Source organism: Canis lupus, chromosome 25, assembly GCF_048164855.1.
Source record: "Canis lupus baileyi chromosome 25, mCanLup2.hap1, whole genome shotgun sequence".
In the NCBI taxonomy this organism is placed as follows: domain Eukaryota; kingdom Metazoa; phylum Chordata; class Mammalia; order Carnivora; family Canidae; genus Canis; species Canis lupus.
The window spans coordinates 32,048,391-32,070,601 of record NC_132862.1 but is presented as its reverse complement, the minus strand read 5'-3'; the positions used below and the strand labels follow the sequence as shown (position 1 = coordinate 32,070,601).

At 37.2% G+C, this 22,211-nt stretch overlaps 1 protein-coding gene across 1 annotated transcript; it reads right to left on the bottom strand.

The window, feature by feature from the left end:
* Positions 1-12,022: 12,022 nt before the first annotated feature.
* On the bottom strand, positions 12,023-15,485 carry MGP (matrix Gla protein). The gene is made up of 4 exons (XM_072798884.1): positions 15,242-15,485; positions 13,757-13,789; positions 12,842-12,917; positions 12,023-12,407 (listed from the first exon to the last, which is right to left on the bottom strand). The coding sequence occupies exons 1-4, from the start codon at positions 15,300-15,302 to the stop codon at positions 12,266-12,268; spliced, it is 312 nt and encodes a 103-aa protein (XP_072654985.1). The 5' UTR covers positions 15,303-15,485; the 3' UTR covers positions 12,023-12,265.
* Between the last annotated feature and the right edge of the window lie 6,726 nt (positions 15,486-22,211).

Sequence of the window (22,211 nt, the reverse complement as noted above, 5' to 3'; positions counted from 1 at the left end):
ATTGAATATCTCACTTTAACTTATTGAAATTTATTGTAATTTATTGACTATGTACTGAAAATGAAAAAAGAATGGTTGTATAGGTCCAGAATAGTTGTAAATATACTCTTGTGATTGTGTGGCTGAGTGGGAACTGCAATTTGCCCCACATCATGAGAGAGTATCATACTACATATCACTAACCTGAGAAAAGATTAGAATTCAAAATTCAAAGTGTAGTTTCTACTGAATGTATTGTCTTTGCACCACTGTAAAGTTAAAAAAAAAAGAAAAGTAAGCCAAACCAATATAACTTGAGGACTGCCTGTATTCTGAGACATCAGAATTTCCAAAAGTCAAAGACAATGAAATTTTCAAAAGTCAAAGACAAGGAGGGAATCTGAAAGCAGAAAAAGAAAAACTTGTCACATAAAAGGGAACCCTCATAGGGGATTTTTCAGCAGAAACTTTACAAGTCAGAAGGGCATGGGAAGATATATTCAAAGTGCTAACGGGAAAAATCTGCCAACTAAGAATAATATATCTGGCAAAATTATCTTCTGAAAATGAAGGAGAAAAAAGGCTGAGACCAAAAAAATGTATACAAAGAAATTCCCACAAAAGACACAGACACACACACAGACACACACACAAGAGTGAGGAAATTCATCACCATTAGACATATTTTATAAGAAATACTAGAAGGGCACTTGGGTGTCTCAATGGTTGAACATCTGCCTTTGGCTCAGATCATGATCCCAGGGTCCTGGGATTGAGTCCCGCATCAGGCTCCTTGCTGGCAACCTGCTTCTCCCTCTGCCTATATCTCTGCCTCTCTTTCTCTCTCTCTCTCTCTGTGTCTCTCATGAATAAATAAGTAAAATCTTTAAAAAAATACTAGAAAGTTTTTCAAGTTGAAATACAAGGATTCTAAATAGCAAAATGCTGGAATAAGAAAGTTTTAAATTCACTGGTAAAATAAATATATAGACAAATACAGAATACTGTATTACTGTAATTCTGGTTGATAAGTCACTTTTAATTCTAGTTTAAAAGTTAAAAGGGGGGGGATCCCTGGGTGGCTCAGTGGTTTAGCGCCTGCCTTTGGCCCAGGGTGGGATCCTGGAGTCACAGGATCGAGTCCCACGTCGGGCTCCCAGCATGGAGCCTGCTTCTCCCTCTTCCTGTGTCTCTGCCTCTCTCTCTCTCTCTCTCTCTCTCTCTCCCTTTCTCTCTCTCTCTCTCTCTTTCTCTCTGTGTCTGTCATGAATAAAGAAATAAATAAATCTTTAAAAAAAAGTTAAAAGGAAAAAGTATCAAAAATAACTAAATAAAAACACGTTAAAAGATACATAATATGAACAGATGCAAATCGTGACAACAATAACATAAAATGCATGGAGGGAGAGAAGTTATAGTGTAGGGTTTTTGTATGTGATTTTTTTTCCCCTCACACTGCAGAATCTGAAAGGTGGGTGAGCCAATCCCACCCTTCTGCCCATCTCTGGGCAAACTGGAGCTCAAATGAAATGAGGAGACACTCGGCAGACACGGACTGGGCGCAACCCTGTACTCTGGGATCCTCTTAGGCAGTGAACTCCCGATTTGCTGCCGCCCAGAGAGCCCCAGCCCTGGGGATAGGGTGGGATGGGGGTTGGGGAGGGTCAAGCCCGAATAGAGTCCACTTTTGAGGATTTCTCAGACACCCATAGGAAACCTTACTAGTTTAAAATAGCTAGTTTTAAGCTTACTAGCTTAAAATAGACTATTACAAAGGTAAGATATTTTGTGTAAGCTCCAAAGTAACCATATATATATATATATATATATATATGCAAAAAAGATATATATATATTGATATATAAAAATATATATATATTGATATATAAAAGATATATATATATTGCAAAAAAGAAAAATAGAAAGGAATCAAACCATATCAAGACAAAAATACATATATAAACATATACCTATAAAATATATATAAACATATGTATCACATGTATATGATATATATGATATATATCTATATCAACACAAAAAAGACAGCAACAGAGGAAAAGACAGACAAAAGAACTGTAAAATTAAGAGAAAATATTTTAAAAATGCCAGTAGTCAATCCTTCTCTATTAATATTTACTTTAAAAGTAAATGATTTAAACACTGTCCTAGTCTATTTGGGCTGATATAACAAAATATCTCAGAACAGGTATACATTTTAATTTAACAGAAATTTATTTCTCAGAGTTCTGGAGTCTATGATGTCTGAGATCAAAGTGCTAGCATAGTCACATTCTTGTGAAGTTTTCTTTCTGAGTCATAGCCAGCATTTTCTTGCTGTGTCCTCAGACAGCAAGGGGCTAAAGATCTGTCTGGGACCTCTTTTATAAGGCACCAACCTCCATTCATGAAGTCTCCACCCTTATGATTTATGCAGTTCTCAAAGAGTACTTACTAATACCATCACCTTTGGGAATTAGGATTTTGACATATGGATCTATGGGAGAGGACACCTTCAGATGATAGTACTCCTAAATCAAAAGGCATGGAATGACAAATGAATCAAAAAATCCCAACTATATATCCTGTCTGTAAGAAACTCTCTTTAGATTTAAGGACATATATATAAGCTGAAAATGAAGGATGGGAAATGATAATCCAAGCAAATAGTACCCAAAAGAGAGCAGGAGTGTCTATACTTATATCAGACAAAGGATACTTTAGGTCAAAAACTGTCAAAAGAGATAAAGAAGGACATTACATAGTAACAAAAGGGCCAATTCAACAGGAAGATATAACAATTATACATTTATATGCACCTAATATCAGAGGACCTAAATTTATAAAGCAAACAGTGACAGAACTGAGAGAAGAAATAGACAGCAATGCAATCATAGTAGGAGACTTGAATACTCCACTTCAATAATGGACAGAACATCCAGGCAGAAGATTAATAAAAAAACAAAGGACTTAAATAATGTGATAGACCAACTAGACCTAATATACTTGTACAGAATATCCCACCCAATAACAGTGGAATACACATCCTTCTCAAGCATATATGGAACTTTCTTCAAGATATTAGTTCATAAAACATATTCGGTCATAAAATAAGAACTAATTTAAGACAAATGAATTGACAGATTAATGGATGAAGAAAAAGTGGTATATACATACAATGGAATATTTGACCTTAAAAAGGAAGAAAATTCTTCAATGTGCACATGGGTGAATCTTGTGATATTATGCTAAGTGAAATAAGCCAGTCATAGAAAAATATCACATTATTCTACTTATATAGGGTATCTGAAAATAGTCAAATTCATATAATTGAAGAGAAGATAGTGATTGCCAAGGGTTAGGGGGGTTGGTTTGAGGAGTTATAAATCCAGGGTACAAAGTTTCTATTAAGCAAGATGAATAAGCTCTACAGATCTGCTGTACAACATTGAACCTATAGACAACAAGACACTTAAAAAATTAAGAGGGTAGATCTTATGTTAAGTGTGCTTACTACAGTAAAATAAAATAATAAAAAGGAATTTTATAGCTTTTCTGTCCTAGACTCATGGTAAATGGAACATATAACAGTGGATTATTTTTGGCATTAACACAGAAGAAATATTTGAATTGGTAAGTGAAATAGACCCCCATTCCTGAGAGTTGTGACTTCCTGGTCACCATGTATTTCTCAGACCATGGCTGACGTACCAGGTTAGCATGCTCATGATTAGAAAAGTTTATTTTACAAATGAATGAAACAAAGTGTTTCTGTTTGCTAAAGAAAAAGGGGGGGGGGGAATAGAAGAGATGCATGGAAGTGTGAATGTGTCTGAGCAGCTTATTAAATGTAGAAGTTTGAAAAGAAAAAACGAGAAATGAGGCAATTGAATATATGCATATATATGTACTCCGTTTTATTCTAGAGAGAATTAATACCAAAATGTTCAAATTGATTCGATATAAGAAAATTTTCTTTTTTTAAAAAATATTTTTATTTTAGACAGACAGACAGAAACAGAGACTGCTATATATTTCATATAAATAAATATATATATCTTTAAAAAGAGGTTATGTAAAAGCAATAGATTATGCAAAAAAATAGAAATTGTTTGAGTATAAAACAACTTTTGGCAAGACATTGACTGGAACATCGTTCTTTAAGAATACTTGTTTGGGAAGCGCTAAATTTGCTTCATTTTTTCTTCTGACTCTTAATTCCTTTTATGTTTTCAAAGAGATGGGTGCTACTAGCCCTTATACTTCTACTAAACTTCATAATTCTAGCCACCTTTTCCTGGATAGCATGTGTGTGTATAGAAATGTGTGTACCAGTTTAGAAACTTTATCTCCTCTTTCTCAGCTCTATGGCGACTTCTTTGCTCTCACTTTTGAGGTCTAGTTCACTCTTAGGGGTAAGTCATAGCACTTATGATTTTCCCTCAATATTTTTATAATACAAAATCACTATCTTTAGGAACTTTTTCCAAGACTTCTTGTAAGGAGGAAACTTCTCTCTCAGAATGTTTAAAAACTGTATCTAAAGGCAGAATGCAGATTATTTTTCTATTATGTTTGTGGTCAGAAGTGGTGGGCATTATCCTTAGATGAAATGGGTAGAGACAAATTTTGTGTATTGCTTTCTCCAAAGTAAAGGAATCAGAGTGTTTCTAGGCAAGCACCATAAAAATCTTCTGTATTAACTGTGAAAAGAGCACATTTCTTGAACAGTATTTTTCAAAGCTTAACCTCATGTTTTAACAACCCCAGATGACTTCTGTTCCTGGCTTTCTTGTTTGTTGGTTAGCTTTCAATGCCTGAATTCAGAGAAATGAGAGATGGAAAAACCCCCAACAGGTTACCTAGTTTATTTCTCTAGAGAAATTAATAGATGAGTCTCATAATGTAGTCCCTAGCATCAACCTAAGGATAACTTGAGGGGTGGGGGGTTACATTTTTAAATCAGAAAAGGTTGGGGCCAATTTCAATCTCAGGATGAATTTAGAGTCCACCAAAAGATTTCCATATCCTACCTCTGCTGTATTTGTGTGTGTGTGTATGCATATAATCATAACCTGAGCAATTAAGCCAAGCACATCCTGACATTTTAATATTGAGCTTGCAAGGGGAAGGGAAGATAAGAAAGAAGGAGTCACAAGACTGGAAGAGACCAGCGTCAGGGGAAAGGGTTGGCCCTTGGGTTAGTCAGTTTTGAGATGTGGGCTGTTTCATGACTTGGAGTGAGCTGTTCTCTTCAGCTGAGGGCAATTTTGGGAGAGGGACTCAGCCCACTGAAAGCTCTCAGCTGCTGGTATATGCGGGATTGAATGCCTCAGTCCTTGAAAGGATCTGAGCAAAGCACCATAAAATCAATTTCAATCCACACTTGCCCTGTTACATCTACTTGTTTCATACAAAATGTTCCAGAATTCTACTGAATTCCAGTTGGTCTCCTTTTCAGGAAAAAATTACAATCTAGTCACTTTTTCCTAGATGCTGTGGCTGTTTTATAGAAATGTATTTCCAAGTTTTAGTGTAACAATGATCTCTTTCTCAGCTCTATAATTTCTCCTTTAGTATATTCTCATGTCTGAAATTTAGTTCAGTACTGGAGCAAGATAGAATACTTATAAAGGTTAGTAGGACAAGCTATAGCCCCTGTTACTGCAGATGGTTGTAAGGTCACTATTAAGATTCCTTTCACTCTTCAACTACTCTTAGTTAACACATATACTGGTCTATGTGTTTAATTTACTAAATGAAATTGATCCCCATTCCTGAGAGTTGTGAACTCATCACCGTGCCCTCCTCAGACCTCGCTGGTGTATTTGTCCCTTTGCTATAACAATTGGGCAGAGAAATGCCAAGAGATATTCCAATAGATTACCTAGATATCCGATGTACTCTACCCTTCTTACAATTAGAAGCCCTATCTTCTGTTGATAAACATATTCAATTACCCCCTTGAGAAAAGATGACCCTGTTACTTGCTAACTGTTCTCTTCTCATGAAGAGACTGATGTGAACAGCATCTAGAGTTTAAATGGGACTTTTTCAATGTCTTGCGGTAAAATTGTTCTCTCTGTATGAATCAGGATTTCCAACCCACAGATACTAAAATTATAAGAAGGGAAAGTATAAATTCTTCATGTGGGTTACAAAAACGACAAATAGAGACACTCCTGCTTCTTTATCTTGGTTCTCAGACCCAAGTAGTCTTCCTACTATGGACATACCTCTGCATAATGTTGGTAGTTCAGAGTGTTTAACACATCATGGATAAAGATACCTCATTCTGCAGAGAAAATGGAGTGGATTAATATGTTCTGTTCTGAATTAGCACCAATCGCCAAGGATTCTTATTGCTGTGGTGGTGGGGGGGTGGGCATAGCAGAAGATATATCCAGTAGTCAGAGAGGTAGCCATGTCTGGACTCCAGAGGAGGGCCATTTAGGATGAAATAGAACCCTAGGTCATGAATAAAAAAACAGAGGCAATCTAGGCAAAGTTTCAGGGTTCAAAATCAAAATAAATTCAGTATAGAATTTTCTTCCATTAGAATTCTATTTCTAATAGAACTGGGCTAGAGCATTAGAATTTAAGAAGTGAAAGAAAGGCTAGAAATGATGGAAAATCAAGGTACTCAAGAACTCAGAGGTAGAGCAACAGATTACTTGCAGATTTTCTTTATTGAAAAGGTAATCATAGGGATTTAAATAGTGCTTAAATATGCCACTAGTACTACTATTTAAGTATATAATTTTAACTCTTCTAATATGTGTGATTTTATGACTATGTAAAAATACAGCTGCATGAGTTCTAAACCCAGTTAAACATAAAAGCTGAGATAATGAATTTTCTTTATGTAAAAATGAACTTCCCTGGCTTATTATTTTGAAACTACATGTTTCATCAGCACAGGTATATATAGCACAGGGAGAATTGAGGAAGAGTGGAATAGGTACAAGCTGGCTGGTGCTATCAGCAGTTTTTGGCTGTAAGTCCTGCTGGCTGCTTTCTAAGTATAAGTGAGAATCCTCAAAGAAGAATTGTCTTGCCATTTCTTAATATGCAAAGTGTAGTACATTGCAATAATAGTAATAGTCCAATAGACAATAACAGTAGAAATAGCTAACATTTATTAAACACTTGTTCTATGCCAGACAGTGCTTTGTGTACTTCACACATATTTCACTTATTTAATATTTACAACAATATTAAGATGGATACTAGAATAATCTTATTTTACAGATAGGGAAATTGGGGCCCAGTGAGATTAATTATCTTTCCCAAGAATTTCAGTTCTAAGTGGTGAAGCTAGGAGTTCCAAAGTTCTTATTCTTAAACACTATGCTAAAATGTAAGATGGCTTTAATGGGGTGTAAGAAGAGTACTCTGCCCGTGTTTAAGCATTTTTGGTTCCCAGGATATACTACTCCATGAAAGGCCTTACTTACCAAGCACATAAAAGGGGAAGAAAATAAGGCTTGTGACCTGTCACTTCATGTGTCCTAGCTCTGAAAAACAAAAGTATCTCAAAAAAAGAAATGGAACAGAGAAGGTGGAGAGATAAAAATTTTGACTGACTTGAAACTACATTAAGACTAGCTTCATCAGGTTGGAAAGTGTGACTCTATACAATGAAAGGTTGGTACAATATAGGGACCATTTGTACATAACCCTTTCTGAAAACTGGCTGTTATGAGGTCAGTACAAGTGTATTTCTCAAGAGAATAAAATTACCTGCCCTTGGAATAGTCATTTAGTCTCTGAGCTCTCAAATTGCTCAGCATAAAATGAGGAGGTTGAATTAGGTTATTGCTGAGCATCTTGACAGCTCAAAAACTATTGTATAGTTGAAAAAATAAGAAGTCTGGATCTGGAAGACCCTGGTCCCCCTATTTACCAACTAAATGACTGTCACAGATCTGATTCCTGGTAAACAGACTCTAAGACTTGGAGATTTGTGTGCAGATGGTTTATAGGGAAGTACTTTTGTGTCCAACATGAGAGAGATGAGGAACATAGTTCTAGGCATGGTGAACATTTGAGCTTTTGTACAATTCCAATCAATATGTCAGTCAATTCTAGGAGGAAACTTTGAGGCTGAGATGACCATTCGGAGTAGTCTGATAGTGAGCTTTTAGACAATATCTCAAATGGGATTTACTCTTTTTTTTTTTTTTAGAAATAACTAAAGAAAACAGATAATACATATGAAACAATGATTTTCAAGACCCTGTACATCAAGCAATGAAAGATGATGGTGATCCCTAAGGGATGAGAAACAAGCAAATTGAGTCCCGTGATTGGCTCAGTTTATTGCCTTAAGAGAGCTTCCAGGGCATGGCTCAGGGAGCAGGGAACCAAGGTGAAATATGGTGGACATTTTAAGTCAAGGTGAATTGAAAGTCCTAGGAGAATATGGGGGTTACAATTTACATGGAAAATTGCTGGAGAGGAGAGAGTTACTGAGAGGGGGATCTCTAGATATCTGGCTATGCAGAAGAGAACTGATTGGCACATAAATATAAGAAAATAGTCATCCAAGAGGAATAGAGGGAACAGCAGCTGGCACTAACTCAGTGTTGGTATTGTTGCCTATTCCTACCACCCAGTAATGGGATATTGGGTGCAGCACTCAGAAAGTCTTTCCTCAGTGTGGAGGAAGCAATTAGCCCTAGACTAAATACTGAGTTGGTCTCATTTTAAAAGCAAAATTTAAAATGATGAAGCTTTTCCCAGGTGATTTAACCGCATCCCACAAAGCTTAAGAATACTTACAGAAATACAAGATTATCCAGAAACAAAAAATAAAATAAAATTTACAATGTCTTGTGATTACCCAGAATTCAAAGAAGTAGGAAATTATGATCCATAACAAGTAGAATGATCAACCAATCAAAACCAATATGGAAGTAACACAGATATTAGAATTAGCAAACAAGGACATTAAAATAGTTATCCTAACTATATCTGAAATGTTAAAAAAGTTAAGACATGGAAAATATGAAAACACCCAAATCAAACTTCTATAGGTGAAAATTATGTCTGAAGTGAAAAATGCACTAGATGGGATTAACAGTAAATTAGATTATTGAAGATTAAGTTAGCAAGCCTGTAGACACATTAAAAGAAACTGTCAATAATTAAATACACAGAGAAAAAGCAACTTATAAAAATGAAAGTATTTCCAAGCACATGGATGGAAGTAGAGGGCATTATGCTAAGCGAAATGTCAGTCAGAGAAAGATAAATATACGATTTCACTTATTGTAGAATTTAAGAAACAAAACAGATGAACATAGAGGAAGGGAAGGAAAAACAAAATAAGGCAAAATCAGAGAGGGAGACAAACAATAAGAGATGTTTAACTATAGGAAACAAACTAAGGGTTGTTGGAGGGGAGATAGGGTAACTGGGTGATGGGCATTAAGGAGGGCATGTGATGTAATGAGCACTGGATGTTACATGCTACTGATGAATCACTAAATCCTACCTCAAAAACAAGACAAATAAGGAAAAGCATAACAAGGGACATTATAATAACTTTGGTCAAAACCAGTGATAAAGAGAAAAACTTTAAAAGCTGCAAGACCTAAAAGACACAGTACATACAGATGAATAAAGAAAAGAATGACGACAGATTTATAGCAAAAATAATGCAAACTATAAGACAGTGGAACATCTTAAAAGAGAAACAATTTACAACATAGGATTTGATATGCTGTGAAGACATATTTCAAATATGAAGGCAAAGTTTCAAAACAGAAAGAATCCAGACGACCTTCACTATAACTAATGTTAAAGGAAGTCTATCTGGCAGATGAAAAATGGGACCAGATGGAAATCTGGATGCATACAGAAGAATGAGGAGCTGGATGCATACAGAAGAATGAGGAAATGGAAACTACTATGGCTAAATGCATGAGATGTTCTTTTGTATTATCTAAGCCTTTTAAAAAATAATTGATTGTTTAAAGCAAAAATAATAAAAAATAACCAATAAGATCTGTACTATATGTAAAGCCAAAAAATAACTGGACTGTTTAGACTATATATAATGAGATTACTGTGATAGGTTTAAGTCTATCATTTTGCCCTTTGTTTTCAATGTCCCATTGGTTTTTTTTTTTTTTTTTTGTTCCCCTGTTCCCCCATTTCATGCCTTCCTTTGTATTCCTTGACACTGATGCAAATGAGGATGAGTCCTATAGGTACCTCAATGTATTGGAAAGTTTACAGGCCGTAGGATAGAAAATAGAACCCAGTAGAACTTTATGGTCTTTCTAAATTGAAAGAGCAGAGAGTAAAGAGAAGTGGCTGATGATCACAGAGAAGAGTACAAGAGGGGAGAGAGATGCACACAAGAGAGCTCTAGAGATCTGTAGAGAATTGCACGCATGTCCTTAGCTGGGAATCATCAGCTGTCAATATATCTGGTGGCCAGGGGAATAATATCTTAGCCTGAGTGATACACCACTGCATTTACTAAAATGTCTTCAGAAAGTTACCTCTCTGAGTCTCAATTTTACCATCTAATAAATATCATCTATCTTCTAGTCTGTTGTAAGACCCAATGAGTTATCACATGAAAAATAACTCAGAAAATGATAAAACACTCATCATTATATTAATATGATGATGGTTTAAATTAAATAACACATGCTATTATGATGAATGTAACAGTTTCAAAACTGGGTGATCACTCCCAGGGATGACTAGCCAGTCTTTTTTTATTCAGCTTTCATTGAAAATCCTTTGTGAACAGAATAAGGTACCAACCAATAATTGCCATTTCTCACCATAATGTTAGTCAAAGAAATATACATAAAAAGAAACTTTAATTAAACTATGAATTGGGACGCCTGGGTGGCTCAGCAGTTGAGCATCTACCTTTGGCTCAGGCATGATCCCAGAGTCTCGGGATCGAGTCCCACATTAGGCTCCCTGCATGGAGTCTGCTCTCTCTCTGCCTATATCTCTGCCTCTCTCTCTCTGTGTCTCTCATAAATAAATAAATAAAAATCTTAAAAAAAATAAAATCTGAATTGAGGGCACCTGGGTGGCTCAGTGTTTTAGCATCTGCCTTTGACTCGCATCATGATCCTGGGGTCCTGGGATCAAGTCCCACATCAGGCTCCCAACGGGGAGCCTGCTTCTCCCTCTGCCTACGTCTCTACCTCTCTCTCTCATGAATAAATAAATAAAATCTTTAAAAAATATATGAATTGAATAATATAATTGTAACTCGACTCTTTATATGTATCCTTGTAAACTAGATACTGGCTTGGGTAGTGTGATAGGAGGTGGGCAGATTTAATCATTACTAATTCCATAAAGTACTTGAGTTTTGAGCTGGATTTTGAGGAATAAAAAAGATCATTCACTAAGGAAATGAAGGCAGTGGGCCTACCAAAAGGAATGGATGTAAAAGTTGGGCATGCACAGTTGCTCTTCTCATGGCATAGAAGAGCAAAATCTGAAGTGGGATTGAGATGTCCTGGGCTCTGTCTCAAGCTACCAAGCAGGGGACTCTTGGGCTTCATTTCCTCATTGGCAAACCAGGCATAAGGGAGTTATAGAATCTTGTCCAGCTCCAAAATTCCACTATTGAATTGTTAAAAAATCTCTGGCGATTGTGAAAACAGACATTTTCTTGGCCCAAGTGAGCTGTGACATCTTAGGAAATGATGGTATTCAAGAAACTGTGATGAGAGTGCTGAACCAGGATAGAGCCTGGAATCTACACAGAAAGAATTTAGGACCATTTAAAGTTTGGGAGCAGGAAAATCATATGATTAATCATCTATGCTGTTTGAAAAGCCTGGAAAACAAGAAATAGGAGGCAGTCATCCACCAGTCCCAAGGTAGAGTCTAGACAAATTATGGCTGAGTGTCTTCTGAGTTTCATTCTTCTATGTAGTTAGGTTTCTAATCATCACTAGGATATGATTAAGAGAATGTGCTATTCTGGATTAGGTGGGCCATGACTGAAATATCTCAGCATTTTTTTTTTCCACGAGAAATCAGACTCACAAAATGAAAGTATCCATCCAAGAGTTTATTATGTAATAATAATCACACATCTTAATTCTCTTTTGACCTTTCACCACATTGCACTTTCACTGCTTATTGATCTGGGGGGCAGGAAGGAGGGCAACAGCCAGACAAGAACATTTAAGAAATAAGCAATTTGTATGTGTTTATGTAGTTCGATGATGCTACTGTAAAGGAATACAAAACCAGGCACCAGGCTCTGGAAGGAAAGAGACTTTTTTCAATCTCATTTGCCTCCTCGGCGATGCCGGAAATAGCGATTGTAGGCAGCATTGTATCCATAAACCATGGCGTAGCGTTCGCAAAGCTTGAAGTCATCACAGGCTTCCCGGTTGAGCTCATAGGCGGGCTTGGTGGTTTCTCTGATCCTAGAAAGTAGGGAAGAAAAAAAGAGGTCCAAAATGAGAAGCATAAATAGAGTAAGAAAAAAAAAAAAAAAAAAAGAAGGGGGGCGGGGAGAAAGAATAAGAAAATATAGGAGAGAGATCCTATTCAGCCCCCAATATTGGAGATACTTAACAGGGGGAAAGGTGGAACAGGGGGATATATTTTTTTTTTTTTAACAAAAATAGAAATTTTCTTTCTGTCCTTCTTTCCCTCCTCTCTACCTCTGCTTTCTGGGTCTTTCACAAGCTAGTCATTTTGAAATTCAGTTGTCTGTATACTGTTTTTAAATTCTTTGATTTTGGGACACAATTAGAAATAATATGTATGATTAAAACCTGTTTCTCATTCCGTTCAGATCCAGGATGCTGGATCAATGTGGAACAATTATCTCCCCTCATCAAGTTTTGTTACCCACCTCTCCTGGGCTTTAGCTCTCCATCTCTGTTGCGGAGATATAAATGTATTGGCATTTCTCCTGTTAATGAAGGGATCTGAAAAGAAAAAATAAGTAGTTGCAGTTTTAGGGGAGCAGTAGTTGAAAATATTTCCATAAATATTACCTGACGTAAATATATTTGGAAACTCATTCATTCATGCATTTTAGTTAGGTAACTAGAGATCTACAAAAGTTAGAGGGAAAGATAAAGCAGATTGCACAAACTGCCTGATTAAAAGAGATGAGCATATGTTTTTTAGAGACTTGTTGCATAGGCCACAGCAATTTTTGTTTGCTTATTTCACCTCAGGCAATCGCTTTGCCTTTCTCAATTTGGTATTCCTAGTCGGTGTTTTTAATTCCTGTAAGGAGAAATTCTCTCTGTCCTGAGGACTTAGAAAGCATAACTTTAGATTACCAGAAATGGACTATGTAAATATTATGACAATAATGAACAAATTGAAAATGAGAGTGATATGTTACTTCTTCCTCTACTCAGTCTTTGTAAGTCCGGATATTCAACAACATTCAACATAATGCTGACGGCTGCGGTTTCCCAACTGACTAGGCCTCTAATTCCATACTTTGCCATTTGTCATTACTTCTTGTTTTCCATCCATGTGGTTGATGTGATGCCAGCTTAAAATGTCCAAATGCCTCCAACTCTGATGAATGCAGTTTTAATGCCACATTACACTATTTCAAGCTTCAACAATTGCTCATCTGGTGATGTTTACAGCCATAAGATTTTAAAATTTATTTTAATTTTCTAAAAGAGGCCCTCATTCCCTTCCCTATATTAGCTCCATATATTACCATTTTGTCTATTTAAGAATAGGAAGAGGGATTCTTTGATACATGAGGTTTAAATAAAGAAATCAGATATTCACTTACTAATTTCATAGGATTCCATACTTTCATGAGATTCTGGAATAAAAAACGAAAGATTCCCATGATTATTATTTATCACACATGGCAATGGCCTAAATCTGGGGAAGGAAGGAGAGAAAAGAGCCAAAAAGATGTAAAGAATATATTTAGCAGTGTGGTTATTACAAATTTCAGGCATTTAGGATTTATGAGTTGTTTTTCTAGCTCTGTCCTTCATGTGAGTATCTCTACATTTTAGTTATTTTCTGATGTTGAAGGAGCTAGTGGCTATGGTCTTGGCTAAAATTTCCCAGAACTCTGAGGTCTTCAGGCTAGCGCAAGAAGATAATTTAAGCGCTATATACAAATTTCCAGAGAGACTTCTCTGATTAATTTGGGACCTGTCCAAGAGCAGGGTTGAGAAAGGGACAGAAGTGTCCAAAAAATAGCACAGGTCCTCCAGCCAGTGTGGGGAGATGGTCAGCCGGGCTCTACCAAGATAGGTTTCTAAGAGGTTCCTACAGCCTCTTAAGAACCTGTGTTAACCTGGCAGCCACAGAAACCACTGGCTCCAGCTGACAACTCACACTGGGCCTGATGCCAATTGGAGAAAACTGAGATGACGTCAAAGCAAGTTTTCTTCTTTCTACCACTTTCCTGTGCACATTAGGTAAATTTGGCAATCGGAGGTTTCTATTTGTAAGCAAGTGATTTTATTTAAAAAGTTAAAAAGGAGACGAAGAAGCCAAATCCTCTGCTACTGAAAGCATGTGAATAATTTCAAGAGTCCAAAGCACAATACAAATGGTTGTTAATGTAATTGAGGTTTAAGGACATCTAAATATCCAGATAATTGAAACATAAGATTGACCAAAAATAATCTTGCTTCAGATTTTCTTTCATAAGCCTTGAACAGACACAAATATAATTGACAACACAGAGAAACATAGAGACAACATAGAGAAACTATAGAATTTATCTTTTGACAATCAAAATTATACCATCTATTTTTCTCTGAGATTCTTTAAATGCAAACTTTGTTTCTAAATTAATTCACTGAACACATGTAGTAAGTTTAGGAGATTGTCCTGTCCCTGCTGAGGGCTAAACTTAATACCTCCTGTGAAAACTAATTTCCTTAAAGGTGAGTGATTTAACAAATATCTTTAACCAATTGTTACCAAAGTATAAATAAACATCCCTAAAAATGAGAACTCGGGGGCTGGGAATTTGATACCTTCTTTCCCAAACAGCAAAGTTTCTAGGTGTACAATGACTTACTATAGACAGGACGTGCCTGTTATGTTGCCTACCAAAGTCTGGATATTTAGGATGTAAAAAATACTTGATGGAACAAATCAGTGTCCACAGAGCTTGGGAAAAATGTTAAATTAATGGTACTTTAAGATTATATTAGCAAAAGAGGGAAGAAGAAGAGGAGGGAGAGGAAAAAATTGAAATAAATGGAAATCAGAGGCAGAAAAGAAAAACCAGAGAAAGGCTTCTCACCGTAGCACAAAGCTGCCACGGCCAAGGCAGCCAGAATGGAGAGAAGGAGCAGGCTCTTCATGGTCTCTCCGTGGTCCTGTGGGTTGGTCTCACTGGCTTGTGCAGTAGCAGAGGGGAGAGAGGCTCCTGTAGGCTGTTAGTGAAAGGTTGTGGAGTTTTTATAAGAACTGGAGCCGCAGAAAGGGGAGGAACCAGTGGGAGGGGGCCAGAGAAGGTGGAGACTGGCTGGCCCTAAACTAGCACTGGGACTTTTCCCAAATACTCATTCCTTCCAGATATTATCTACTCTGGGTGGGCAGTTTTCCCTCACTCCTGGACCTGGCTGTGTATAGCAGGATGCTGTCCTGGTACAGAAGTTGTGGCCGCCCTGTGTTTGGGGCCAGCCCCGGGCACAGGTCCGCAGAGAAGGGAGTTGCCACAAACACGTGTTTGCCTCTCTAATTCCTTCTCTACTCTCCTGGCCCTGATTACAAGTCTGGTCTGCAGACAGAGCTGTAGTGTTCTGCTTGTTCCCCTGATGGATGGACGAGAGGTTATGGGGGCAAAGGACTTCACCTCATAAATTGGTTCTAATATCAACTTATTTTCCCAGCAGGGTTGAACTAACAATCCTGCATCAATTGGATATGTGTCTGGTGATAGGCACCTTTTGCATTTTTCAAGTGCTGAGCAGGGCATCAATGCCTACCGACGCCACGAGTTCTGTTCCCTCAATTGGCTTCATTGTAACTTGCTCTTCCAGTTTTGTGACTGGAGTACAATCCTGTGCCCCAGGGCTCTCTTCGGCTGGATATCACTGATCTAAAGTGCAACAAGGATAAGAGGGTACCCATCCCTCATTTTCTGAAGGCATTGTCCTGGTAATGAACTAATCCAATATGCTCTTAGCCAGTGACAGTTGAGAGGCAAGGAACTGTGCTAGGTGCTGTGAGAGATCTAGAGACAAACAAGACACATCCCTAAGGAGTTAAGTAATAGCTACTTACTATATTCATGTTGTGCTTTGGCTGTCATGTATCCTCAAACATAGATTGTCACAAACACATACTTCCATTATACCCTCAGTAGAAGTGCTGTTTCTTTTCTTATGGGAGGAGGATTGTAATTTGGTGCCTCTGGTTATCTTGTAGACAGAGCTGTTTTTTTTTTTTTTCCCCTTCCTCTTGGACAATCAATCAGAAAACCTTTTCTATCAAGATGTGTCTATGCTGTCTGGTACCCAAGAGTCCTCTTGGCAGACAGAGAGATTTCAGTCATAGAGCTGCAGATTGTGTATGAGCTAAAGTAGCAGGACCTCTCCCTTGGGTTGGAACAGCAAAAGGATTGGGATGGGAGTGGGTGGATACAGTTTTCAATAATAATTTGTTTCAAGGAGCAGTGATGAGTAACAAAGTGAACTGTAATGAGCCAACAACATGGCTCATTCTTTTTGTCTTATTGGGATGGATTTTCTCCCAGATTCCACCTTCTGAAGAGCTTTTGTAAATACCAAAGCATTCCCTGTTAAAGGAAATAGTTGGGAATCCTTGTGATCTGAAGGATTTGTGAGTTGTGAAGGACCAATAAAAGGTAGGGTTTCCCTCCAGATTTTTTTTTTGGTATTAAGAGATAATATTCTTTATGATAAAATCTTAAAGAAGACCTCAAAAAGAAGACAATGTATGTTCATCCCTGACAAATTCATCCATCATGATTCTCAGTCCCAAGATTGGTGGTTGTTTCCCTCTTTAAATCACAAACTTGCTCTCAGGTTTGGCTTCAGTGCCCTTTTTCCAAGATAAATCATCCAAATTGTTATATTTGCAAAAGCCAGTTTACTACATTGCATTTACTACATTTACTACGTTGCTTGTTTTGGGAAAACAAGCTAGCTGTGGCTTGTTCATGTAGCATTTTATATGTATTCAACTCAGTTGCTAACCCCCAATTTATATGAAATGAAGCAAATTTGGTTTCAATGTTTCATCCCTAAAATCAGTACAGTAATTCACCTCCCCCTACCCTATCTCCAGAATTAGAGAATTCTCTTTTTCCAGTACAAACATGTGCTTCACAATGTATACTAATTTGGTCTTTTCTGGCCAGATTCCACGTCTCCTCCACTCCCAAGTTCAAATGGTAACAGTGCTCAGTTCAGCCCTCTGACATCACAATTGTTTATTTTACACTCTCTGAATCCAAGTGTGAAAATCTTATGCTTCTCTTTCCAGTGTAAGATTCACATTTTTTCACAAGTTGTTTTCATTTCTGCTTCCACTGGCTTTCCTAAACTTTTAAGCATTTTTCCTTATCATCTTGCTTTTTTGCAAGGCTAATACTTTCTGTTGGAAACTATATCTCTCTCTCACCAGTCACTTATCTTCCCTTTCCACTCTTTTCCATTTATTTATGGGTTTTCTTATGCTAAAAACCATTTTTATATAATTTGTAAAACTTAATAATGTGTGAAAATTCAGAGCCCTTCTCCCTGTCTCAAAGATAATTTTGTATGTACCAACTCCAGTCATGTGTTTTTATGAAGAGGATCAGACTAACTCGATGGGGACTTTGTATTGGAAAGGATTGAGATTGACTCATCAGAAAAAAGAGAGAGAGAGAGAAAATGAAGGTAGACAAAAGTGGAAGGAGAGAAATGAGAAGAGCCTTAGAGACTTGGTTTGCTGGATGGGAGAGGTTTAGGTAGAGATTGAGCTGTAGAGAGAAAAGCTCTGAGGCAGCTGTAAGACTGAGATGTTAAAAGTGAGACATGGGAAAAGACAAATCAGAGGTGTTTGATTATGATTAGGCTTGTCTGAGACTGTAAAAGATTGTTTGAAAAAAATAGAAGATTGAGAATTGCGAGAAAATATAAAAAAATTTTAAATTAATGTTGGCTGCTAGTTTTTTGTTTTGTTTTTTTTGGGGGGGGGGTTTGAAGCAGAGAGACAGAGCACCTGTGCACACACATGAGTGAGTGGGGGTGGAGGGGGCAGAAGGAGAGGGAGAGAGAGAATCTTAAGCAGACCCCATGCACAGTACAGAGCTGGAGGCCAGGCTCGATCTCCCGACCCTGATATCATGACTTGAGCCGAAATTAAGCATTGGACGCTTTATGGACTGACCCACCCAGGTGCCCCTAATTTGTATTTTCTTAATTGCAATATCTTGTAAAGACTAGACCACATGACGCTCCAATTTATATTTGGGTGAAATACAAGTTTCTTATAAATGAAAGACATTTATGTAGATATTTCTCCCTAAATAAAGAGGAGTATTCTTTAGCAGAGAGACTATTTGCAGATACTTCCAGGAGTGACAACAAAGGGAGTAGAGATAGTGATATGTTTGGCAGCATTTTTAGATTGTACAGGAATCTTCACAGGTGAGATTGGCAGTGTGGTATAACACAGACCACAGAAGCCACAGAGCAATATAAGATTTCCTATTCCACCTGCCCTCACGAGAAAAAGAAAAGTGTGAGCATGCCCTCCACAGCCAGAAGTAGCCTCATATTTTAGTCAATATTTCATCCATCCATCCATCTATCCATCCATCCATCCATCCATCCATCCATTTAACAAATGTATGGAGTATCTTCTATATGCCAACTCTAAACTGTAAATATAATGGAGAAAAATATAGATATGGACCCTATTCTCATGAATCAAGTGTGATCTTAGATCACAAATTTAATTAGTGGTTCCTCTTTTTTAAATATTTGCTTAGGCAGCCAACTGGCCCTAGAGAAGTCTAAGCGATAGGCTTTATCATTGCACTGACTTTTTATGGGTACTCAAGAGCATTTATTTGCAGAACGTTGCAGAAGGCACTGATGATGAGATCAGATAATTCTGAATTCAGGGAAAGAAAGGAGGAGAGGAAAGGCTGGCAGACCTGCCAGGAACTATTATTGTTGGGAGAAGCTTTTCAGAAAAGTATTTACTGGAGGACGTGCTAAAAGAGTTATCCCCTTTCCTATAGTGTTTCTGTGACTCAAATCATGACATTGTAATAAAAAAGCAACTATTTCCTACCAATTCTACTTCCTTGGGTCCGCCGTCCTTTCTTATCCATTCTTTCTTTTTTCACACTAGTAGGTATTTTGTCTCCTTAAGGAATTTTCTTGGCTCCACACCACCCCCCCTTTTTTTTCTGTTCCATGAGATTCAGCTTTATTTTCAGAATGTTGGTTTTATGAGTTCACAGTACTATTTTACTGGCAGCACTAAAGCCCTTAGTCTTGCCAGTAAAGGAAAAAGGCAAAGAGGAGGAGAGTTAGGAAGCGCCATCCCTGAAAATAAAAAAAATCACTTTCTAGGATAACAAAAGGCAATGAAATGAGAGACAGAAAAGTAGGCAGTTTCCTAGGACATCGCTGACCTCTTAATTGTGTTCTTTTATGGAAAATCCCTTGAGTCTTCATATCATCAGTTAAGGAATCTGATATAAAGATCTTAGATTCCTTAACTGACAGAGCTTTCCAAGCACCAAATCCCTAAGTCCTTTCCTTAATTTGTCTCAGCTGAACTAAGTGAAAAAAAATGTTTGTTAAACTCAGGTATGGGAGGGACATCTAGGGAATCTGGGGAAAGGCAGAGAAGCCTGGATATTAAATAAACTGGGCTTCTAGCTGGAAACAACTGTCACATTTTGTTTTCTCCCCACATAGATCATCTCTTCTACCCTTTTCCTTCCCATTAAAAGCTTCAATTTTTAAATAAGATAGCAGATGTGAAATAATAATTATATAACTATCCAAGTAGAATTATCATATGTCATAGAGGTACTATGATAAATTTTTTATTCATTATGTTATTTACTTCTCATAATAATCCTACAAATTTAGTATAATTAATTAATTATACTAAATTAATTAAGTTATAAATGAGAAAATTAGGGCTCAAGAGGTAATATATTCTTTCCAAAGTCACATTGTAACTAAATGGCAAAGAGCTATTTGATTTCAAGAGTTATCAGGGGATAACTCTTTTAGCACGTCCTCCAGGAACACAGGGCTGTATGATTTCAAAGAACATGTCTTGAATCATTGATACAACCATGCCCTATTTCCCAAGGTCTGACACTTGCTAGAGGATTCTGTGATTGTGTCTACAGGGATTGTTGAGTCTAAAGTATCAGAGATAAAGTTATAAAAAAATACATATTTAAAATGCTAATTTCTTCAATGTCTTTTGAAATAGGACAACAGGAATTAAAGATTTGCATATGGCCAATTACACCCAGATAGTTTAATGACTTACAAAATCAAAGAAAGAGATGACTCTGGTATTCAAAATCAAGTCCCCCATTTCTCTGTTCAGTACTCTGCACAATAACTTGTCTGTCCAAAGAAGCTCTAACTCAAGTATGTTGCTTTCCAAGCCTTTCAGCTTACTTTAGAAATCACCACATCTGTGAACACTCATGTTTGCTGTCTACTGACACTAATAACTCTGGTTTGGTATGAGAAGAATACAGTCTCTGCAGTATCTGCAAAGTCCATCCTTACTGTTATTTAGACTCCAAGCAAAACCAGAATCTAGGCTCAATTTACAACCTGCTCCTTCAACTCAAAGTAAAACAGAGAAAGCTTCTATGTCTCCCATCTTGGCTGGACATGAAGTTGAGAAAGGTTGGCCATTTACTCATTAGGCTCTCACTGCTGCTTTTGAGTGAGATGTGAAGTTAGACTGTGGGGACTTTCTCCCCACAAATGATGGCAAGGTGTCCTTTTTGACCTTTTGACTTTTTTGGGTGATTTTTCCATTTTAAAAATAAGTCTCCATTCTCCCAAAGACTTTTAAAAATACAGTATGTTTGAATTAAAATAATGAACAGAATCCTGCATTTTGTTACTGCATAGCTGTTAAATAGCCCAGTGGTCACTGGGAAGGTATATTCAAAGCAAAGGCAGTTTTAATTTTAAAGGCAAAAATCTTCATAGGAATCTATTTGTAATCTGAAATTGCTGCTATAAAAGTTTCTGGTCTGTGAATAAATCAATCCCCTTTCATGACTGATGATGGTCAACATTTCCTAATGCTGGGAGCCATTCCCTCCAATTTAGGAATCAGTGTGGCTGCTATTGCACACTCATTCAATTGCACACTCATCGGTTCCTCTGTGGATCCGGAACTAATTATCTTCACCCCACCTACCGCCCCTTTTTGAGGAGGGAAAGGAGACCTTTCAGATCTCTTCTGCTATCATCCCATACTTGCCACATCCTTGTATTCACCTTTCATTATTCCAGCTCACCAACAGAAAATACCCCTTCCTATATTCAGGAACTTTATGACAGCAAGCAATGGACTCAAATAATGTGTAGGAGTTGAAGAAGATGTTGGTGACTTGCAGGAACAGGAGACTCAAAGGTAGAACTGGCGAGCTGGGATAGGACATGAATGAACCCATGTCTGCATGAGTGAGGTGGACACAGAACAGGAGTATAGTTAACATTTGTCAAGACGGGATGGGAAGAAAGAGGATGATAGCTTTGCTCATCAATCATGGTATAGAAGAACTTGAGAGGACAGTTATAAATTGTAACAAGTAGTTTGGAGGAAGATTAGACAATAGCTTCAAACAACAGCCAGTGATTTAATAGAAATTTAGCAAACACAATAACAATAACATTATTTATTAAGAGAATTAAAAAAAATCTGATGTGAGAAATGAAAATATACTCTTTGAAATCCTTCAGTTAGAGATAGATGTCTGGATGGATCTTGTATAATCCAAAGGTATTTCAATTAAATGAGGATTTAAATCATTCTGGAAGTGATTTTAACTTTAAGTAACTGACTAGAAGAAGATCTGGTGGCTAGCTGCATGAATCAAATCCACCAAATTCCTTTGTACTCTAGCACATTTTCGCCTGCTTTTCCACTGATCTCTCAAACAAAACAAACACCATATTGGGTGGGTCTTCCAGCCTAGGGATGTGCTTTTTGGAATAAGAAAGCCTATGAACACAAGTGTTTGTTGACAG

Coding starts and splice junctions, on each gene's coding strand:
- MGP (XM_072798884.1), bottom strand. CDS start 15,302: ATGAAGAGCCTGCTCCTTCTCTCCATTCTGGCTGCCTTGGCCGTGGCA. Junction 13,790..15,241: donor CGTGGCAGCTTTGTGCTACG/GTGAGAAGCCTT, acceptor TTTTTATTCCAG/AATCTCATGAAAGTATGGAA. Junction 12,918..13,756: donor TATGGAATCCTATGAAATTA/GTAAGTGAATAT, acceptor TTTTCTTTTCAG/ATCCCTTCATTAACAGGAGA.